A 7703-nucleotide genomic window follows, 5' to 3' on the forward strand; every position below is an offset into this window, starting at 1 on the left:
AAGCGAACGCTTCCTTTTTCAGGGGACTCCTGTGACGATTTCGTTAAACAGCGCCTCTGCGGCTCCTGAAAACACGCTCAGCCGAGGCGCACCGCGCGCCCCCTGGTGGTCCGCCCCGGAATTAACTCCCAAGCGCACAATGTCTTGCTAATAACTCTGCGCTCATGGCCGTGCACAACGGAGGCACGGACTGGACATTTACAGCCCGTGTACGTGAATAACGATCTTGCCACGATCTTTGAGTGGAAAAAAAAACCAACGCAAAACATGAGACACACCTCGGCAACTCTTCTCCAGGGTGTAATCATGTGCAATCCACATGTAACAATAATAAATGGCAATATGTGTTTTGGAACTTACATTTTATTAAAATAAAATCTATATTTTTATCGGGAAACATAACGAAAAATATAATGCTTTTCATTAATTCGGTATTCTGGATTTAATTATGCTGTTGCGAGCCGACAAATACAAAATAACCAAACCAGTCTATGAATCAGTGTATTTTATGAGACTGACAGAACTACCGAATTTCCTTGTGCTTCACGCAATTTGGGGAAAACTGCGTAAGACAGACGTCCGGGCTTTGTGCCAAAGGCGTATTCTGGTATAAGTTCGTAGACCCTGCGCTCCTGTCTCCGAGTGAAAAACCACAAGCGCCTCGCTGAGTCTGCGCAACGCAGGCGCTCCGCGGCTGTACGAACTTTCAGGATAAACGAGCCACTGCCAGGCTAGGAAAAAGAAGAGGTTACAGCGCAAAACCGGTAATTTCCGAAAGGGTCTATAAGCGGAAGGTGCCGCGGGGGCTGACTACGAGTGGGGTGCACGACAGCCAAGGGGCTGGGGCGACCCGCCTCCAACTCGCCGTCGGTCCGCCTGTGCGCTGAAAGACCAGTTCAGACTGAGACGGATTAGAAAAAAAAAACACGCGGAAAAGCGGGCAGTGCCGGATGGCAAAGCGGGGGGGGGACGAAGCAGAGCTTATAACGGCGGCGGGACGCCTATCTTGCGCGGAGCACACGTGTGAAGTGTCGGTAGCCGCGTTCCTGCGAGGCTCGGAGACGAGTCTTTGTGTGCGGAGCTGAGGTCGGAGGCGCTAGTCAGGACACGCAGACGCAGACGCGAGCCGCTCTGTGGTGCGGCTGTTTAGCACGGGGAAATGCCCATCGGAGAGGAAGACGAGCACAGCAGAGCGCAGCAGGTGCCCTAAATGGTTAACTTAAAGACAGAGGCCGCGGAATGGCACAGCCCCGAGCGCTCAGCTACGAGATCGAGGAGGGCGCTGAGTATTCAGCCTGCTGATCGTGCTATAAAAGAAACGTTTAAAAATAAAATTTCAGATACTTGTAAACCTGTCGAAGAGCAACTTATCGTTTTTATATGCATGTAAATGTTCTATTAAATGAATCATTGCAAGTCCCGGCTTCACTGCTGGAGGACAGGAGGGTTCAGGCTGCGCTGGCGAGCTCGGTGTTGAATTATTTGTGCGCTTTTGTTTGCGAGGATAAATTCTGGCGCTCGGAATCAAGATACTTTACCGCTGGCAAAATTGACTCGGGTTTCTCCACACCGTGCAATACCAAAAGCAGTACTGAAATGTGGAGGTTGGTCAATTTAGAAAAAAAACTTAAATACTCAATTATCGCTTTTTTTAGTGTTGCTCAACATTTGACTTCCTTTTTTTTCTTTTAATCAGCAATGAAGGGGCACTAACGGTTTTCTGCGCCTTTAGCTCAGCAGATACAAACTTACTGCAACTAACTCATTAAGCGTGCTTTTATTCAAGTAATGACAAGTATCAATTAAAAATGTACAAAAAACTAACTTAATGGTCAACATATTACAGGATATCTCCCACACAAACCTCCCTATTTCCTCAGGCTGTATTAATTCAATTTCAACGCTTGGATTACCATCCTGTATCCTGATCTTGTCAGATCTCTGAGCTGAGCAAGGCTGGGCTGGGCTGGGCAGGTGTCATGCTGTGCGTTAGATGTTAAATCGAGGTCTTGACTACATGCTGTCGTTTTCCAAGGGCACTGTAAGTAAGAGTAGGAGTATTAACCCCAGGATCCTGGCTGAACCCCACTCTGAGTTTGGACAGTCTGTCCTCCCCCTGGTCTGTGTGCGGCGGGGCTGCTCTTCAGTGGGGGGGGGTGAAGAGTCTCCTCCTACATGAAAAGTGCTTTGACACCCCGCAGGATAGCAGACGCTATAAATACATTTAAAAAAGGGTTTCATCTTCGAAAGTGCAACAAAAACCGAAATGTGAAAACGCGTGTCAGTGGCCTGTCTGTAGCATGGATTCACCCCTCCGGGATCAGCTGTATAAAAAGGGGGGTCTTTGCCCCACAGGTGGGCAGCAGACGGGGTGAGGAGGAGGGCCCGCCGGCCCGCGGGACACAGCGCCAGCATGTCCTCCTTCCACCAGGGCTCCGGGAACCGGGGCGTGAGCGTGCTGCACTTCAAGAAGAGGAAGTCCCGCTTCTCCTACCGGGAGATCCAGGTCCTGCTGGAGGAAGTGAGGAAGAACCGCAATATCGTCATCGGTAAGCGCGCCCTGGCTGCCCTTTCCCTCTCAGCAGCTGGTGCCCACAAAGGGCACTGCTCACCCTGCGCTCTGCGTGGGTCCTAACGCCCCGGTATAGTGACGGGGACACTCCGGTGTAAAAAAAGGCGCCGGCCTTTTAGATGAGACATAAAACTGACATCCTAACTCTTTGTGGTCATTAAAGATCCCAGGGCGTTTCTCGAAAAGAGTAGGGGTGTAACCCCGGTGTCCTGGCCAAATTTCCCCCTGGCCTTTACCAGTCATGGCCTCCTAATAACCCCCCTCTCTGAACTGGCTTCATCACTCTGCTCTCCTCCCACTGAGAGCTGGTGTGTGGGGAGCGGACTGGATTATCATCCAGGTGGGGCTGCACACTGGTGCTGGAGTGGAGTGTCCAGAAAAGTGCTATATAGGTGTAAGGATTATCGATTTATTTTAAGGGAAGAGAAAACAAGGCAGTGGAAGGAGAAGTGGAGTAGCTGTATTTTCTGGTCAGATTTTGGAGGATGGTGTGGTGTTTGGAGAGTGGCCAGCCTGTTCTTGCGCGTTCGCAGGCAAGTTCAACCGCGGCGTGTCGACGGAGGTGAAGAAGCGCACCTGGGCGGACATCACGGCCCGCATCAACGAGGTCAGCCAGTGCCCCCGCGAGATCATCGAGGTCATCAAGAAGTGGTCCGACCTCAAGTGCGACACCAAGCGGAAGGTGGCGGCCCTTCGCGCGGGCGGCCCGGTGACGGGGGGCAGGGCCCGGCTGTCGCGCGAGCTCACGCCCGTGGAGAGCGTGGTGCACCAGATCCTGCAGCTGGCCAGCCTGCGCGCGCCGCTGCCCCTCGAGGCCGGGCCCTACCTGGGCCTGGGCGTCCGGCTCGGCCACAGCGACCGCCAGGGCCCGGCCAGGGCGGAGCAGGAGGGGGAGCCGGACGAGGAGGAGGAAGTCGTGGTGGGCATGCCCTCCTCCTCCTCCTCCTCCGCCCCGTTGGCGGGGCCCGGGAACTGCATTCCTCCGGCCCCCCAGGCCCTGCCCATCCCTGTGTCCCTGCCCTTGAGGGCTCAGGCTGCGGCCCATAAGGAAGAGCTGGCAGAGCCCACTCCAGTGTACTGCATTGCATCCCGTGAGTCGTCCTCTATCTTCAGCCTTTTTTCTGTCTTGCTGTGAGGTATTGCACTGAGGTCCTGGCTGTGTGTTCACTGGAGAGCCCACAGTCCGGCTCGGGATGGCATGGATGCCAACCCCGATGCCCTGGCTGATGTGCGGCTCCGGGTTCCAATAACTTGAGGCAGAGACGCTGACAGTGTGTTTCATGCGTGTCAACCCTGAGGTTTTTTTCAGATGGAGCAGTGAAACACTAACCAAAGGACATAAGCGGTTATTACAGGGGAATGCCCTTATAACCAGTTACAGGAGACACTTGTTTACACAATCAGTTGTGGGAGTGTGTAACAAGCTTTCCAGCCAAGCAGTTAGTCATTACCTTGGCTGGATCAGTGAGCTGCTATTGTCAGGCAGGCTTTGTGGGTCAAATGGCTCCTCTTCCTTGTAACGTTTTTTATATTCTCACGTTTCCTCTTAATCCTACATCTCCAGTGAACTCCTTAGTCAGACAAAGAGTGTTGGAGCCTTTTGTTTTGACCTGTTGAAAACATACTGCTTTTCCCTGTTTGCCATACAGATGAGGAACCCACGTCATCACCCTACGAGCTGCAGTATGAAATAAGTGTCGACGGTAAGACCTTTCTGACCACCTGGAATTCCGGCTCTGTTCAGCATCTGCGTCTGGTGCAGAATTTAGCTCACTTTTCCTCATGGGCGTTGTCTCTTACCAGACGTGCTGGTATCTTAAAGTTACTGGTGAATGCCAAGGTGAAAAAGGAGTAACATGTATTAAAACATAAAAGACAAGAAGAGATGAAGAAGCATGTTAAAGAATGACAGAACACGAGAAGCTGTGGCAATAGAATATACTGTAAATGTGTGATGGAGTTACAGTAAAAGTGCAGAATTACCTGCAGATTTACAGTGGTAAACGTTCTTGATGGTTCCTAAACGTGCCATTTCTAAACTTGATGGTTAAACCTGGTTTACAAACTTTTAAACTTGTATCAATGACATTGCAGACCATGACGTGGAGTCGATTGATTCGGAAGAGGAGCACAGAGACGACTCCAGGCCTCACTTCCTCCCCAGCGGGCCGCATTCTGCCCCGGCCGAGGACGACCCCCTCCTGGAGAGGGGGCTGCGGCACAGGGCCGGCGGGCCCCCGGCCCCCGCCGCCCCCCCGCCGGCCGCGCAGACCCCCCTGACCGCGCGCGAGAAGATGGTGCACAACGCCGCGCTCAGCGTCCGGGAGCAGCGCACCACCAACGAGCTGCTGGAGACCATCTCCCGCTCGCTGGAGCTGCTGTCCGAGTCCGTGCAGCAGCTGGCGGAGACGCAGCAGGACTTTGTGCGCGACTCCCTGCAGGTGCAGCGGGAGACCGTGCAGGTGCTGCGCGACTTCACCGCAGGCGCCCTGGCGCTCATGCACGACAAGCTCAACGGGCGCCCCGCGCCCTAGCCCCGTCTGCCCCCCCCCAGGACTGTCCGCGGGCGCTTAGTGGAGAAAGAGGATTTCGTTGTTGCACAAGCATAAGGTGGCCGTCTGGCCTGCCTGAGCTGAAATGCAGCCCAGGATTCTAAAGAATCATTTCAGGACACTTGGTAGTAACTGGAAAAAAATGCATAACACATTTTAGATCCAAAAATAGTGTCGGAGAGCTGGAACCATTGCTGCTTCATGAGCCCCTCCAGCCCCTGCACTGAGACTGAGCCCACTCACTAGGACTGATCAGCGGTGTGTCTGGACTGCCTGCTGTGCTGAAGTGTGCTGGAATTGGTTCCACACAGAACTGTCAAACTGAAATTTCTTTGTGGGGGGGGAGTCATGTTCTTCCAAAATAACGACCGTGCGCCTTCCACGCCTACGTTTTTTTTCTGAAGTTTTGTACAGTCCGAAACCCCATGTCCAAACACGTGCCCTCCGTGATCTCTTGAAACCTCGCCATCGCTGGTCCCGGTGCCTGTGCTGTCAGAGCACGTTGGAGAAGGCAGACGTGGGCATTGATTTGTGTAGCATCTGCACCCAGAAAGTGTCTTCTGTCTCACCACGGTTTGTCGCAGCTTTTTAAGTGAAGTAAAATGAAGTGAAAAACATTTGAACCTGCAGGAATATTTATGCTTTTAGGATGTCATGGGAAATTACGCTGGCATTCAGTAATAGTATTGGGAAGAAAAGAACGGCAGACACATCCAAGCTCAGGTCTGTGAACATCTGGGAATTACTGGGAAACACTCCATTCTTTATGGTAAAATGTTTTTCAAACAAAAATCTAAACCCGTAGTTGGGGAAATGCTCACACGCATTTTTCATGTTTGAAATGTAGCGTAACAAATATTGCTAACGTGGACATGGCATTATGAAACAAAGATAAACTTGCACAGATTGACATTTTTGAGTTGCAGCTGAAAATCTAAATCATGTAAGAGAAACCTAAAGCAGGAGCTACATACATTTTTATAAGAGTTTAGATTAAAAGGAAATTCAGACATTTGTTGACGTGTGCTTTAGGTGTGTAGATTCTCAGCTTACTCTTCTTCAGGAATGAGACCGTTAGTTAGCTTGTTTGTATTTTACTGTTTCAGACAGGATGACTGGCAATTCCTGTATACTGTATGACGTTGCTCTGTGATGCCTCACAGCTGCAGGCTCTGAGATTCAGTGGAGGGACTTGGGCATCTGTCAGTATTTTTAGAAGTGTGCAGGTTCTTCCCATGTTGGCCTGAGCTTTCTGCCAAAGATATGGTGAAAAGTTAACGGGCCACATTTAATCACTCATTCAGTGAGGAAGGGAGCCGAGTGTCCCCACCTCATAATTCTGTGCTCTGCTCGGGTGCTGGTCTGGTGGAGTTGGGGTTGCACGGAGAGATGAGATGCTCTGACCAGCCTCTCAGCTGCCAGTGGGTCGCGTGGTCCCGGCTCGGCCCAGTAGATTCAGATCCCTGTGCCAGCAGTGCAGGAGTGGGTCCGAGCGGTCTGAGCTCTCTCCTGGCAGACTGCAGTGGTCAGGCTATAGTCATTGTCAGGGCAGGCTTGGGGCTGTGCAGTCCTACCGGGGGATGACACCGTTTCCATCCTATTTGTCTTCTGTATGCCCTGATTTAAAGAATCACCATATTTCTTTCTCCGACCTGTGAAGCTCTGGCTTGTCAGAAGACACCTAGGAAACGATCATGCTCGCAGTCCTCTGGAATTGGAGTTGGGCATTCCTGGTGCACACTCTGTGTTCTGTCCAAGAAATTGCCAAAGATCTCTGTCTTGGTATTTTGCCTTAAATGTTCTCCTAATAATAATAATACTCTTCAGAAGTGATCTCACACTTTTCAGATTGTAAAACAGGCAGCCTAGTCCTTTGACATGACATTGAATATTTATTTATTTTTTGCTACGTGAGTCAAGCTTAAAACTACTAACGACTGTTTTCCCGGTGGTAACAGTTTCACGAGCTGTTCATGCAAAACTGCTGGTTGTGTTTTTAACTTTTTTTTTTTTAATGTGTGAAAACATAAAACTGAAAGTTCCAACACTGATCTGGATGATAATTCTTTCAGCCTCTGGTGCTTAGTGTATTTCGCCTTGCAGTTTATGTTTGACTTGTTGTCAAATTATCCTAAATGGGTTCTGTCCACTGTTTAAAGAGCAGCCAAGAACCTATAATCCTTACATTACATACAGTACTTTTCACAGAAACGGTGAAAACGACACACCTTTAACCCGGGGATGCTCACTGACATTGTGTTCTACTTCATGTACATACAGTACACCTGCTCTCTTAGCTTAATTCTTTTGAACACAGTGGACTGTGACAATACTGTAGTTCAGTTGGGGAGCTGCAGCAGCATGCGTAGGGTGGAAAGGAGCAAGGAGCCTTTTCTCTTTTCAGCATGGAGTGAACCTTCACTTGTTCCTTTGTGACAGTATTGCTCTGATATTAAAGTCAGTGCTAGTTTGTATGGGACAATATTACTGCATGTATCTTGCGAGATATTAATATTGTAGGCGATATTATTCACGAAGTAATTAACGCAGTTATTTCGTATAAGCTTAAACGTCATGTC

General features: G+C 50.4%; 1 protein-coding gene across 2 annotated transcripts; it reads left to right on the plus strand.

Moving 5' to 3' along the window:
- Positions 1-608: 608 nt before the first annotated feature.
- On the plus strand, positions 609-7173 carry LOC102683502 (nuclear apoptosis-inducing factor 1). 2 transcript variants are annotated; one of them, XM_069187731.1, is made up of 5 exons: positions 609-764; positions 2356-2549; positions 3106-3663; positions 4222-4275; positions 4667-7173. In XM_069187731.1, exons 2-5 carry the CDS (start codon positions 2414-2416, stop codon positions 5104-5106), a joined length of 1188 nt encoding a protein of 395 aa, XP_069043832.1. In that variant the 5' UTR covers positions 609-764; positions 2356-2413; the 3' UTR covers positions 5107-7173. The 2 variants fall into 2 exon arrangements, with proteins under 2 accessions (XP_069043832.1, XP_015196434.2); XM_015340948.2 differs by lacking the exon at positions 609-764 and adding an exon at positions 782-1201.
- Positions 7174-7703: the final 530 nt, after the last annotated feature.

Source organism: Lepisosteus oculatus, chromosome 3 (genome assembly GCF_040954835.1).
Source record: "Lepisosteus oculatus isolate fLepOcu1 chromosome 3, fLepOcu1.hap2, whole genome shotgun sequence".
Lineage (NCBI taxonomy): Eukaryota > Metazoa > Chordata > Actinopteri > Semionotiformes > Lepisosteidae > Lepisosteus > Lepisosteus oculatus.

What these genes read in the sequence shown, in the direction of transcription:
- LOC102683502 (XM_069187731.1), top strand. Translation starts at nt 2,414, where the DNA reads ATGTCCTCCTTCCACCAGGGCTCCGGGAACCGGGGCGTGAGCGTGCTG. An exon ending in GAACCGCAATATCGTCATCG is followed by an intron (nt 2,550 to 3,105) that starts GTAAGCGCGCCC and finishes GCGCGTTCGCAG; the next exon opens with GCAAGTTCAACCGCGGCGTG. An exon ending in AGTGTACTGCATTGCATCCC is followed by an intron (nt 3,664 to 4,221) that starts GTGAGTCGTCCT and finishes TTTGCCATACAG; the next exon opens with ATGAGGAACCCACGTCATCA.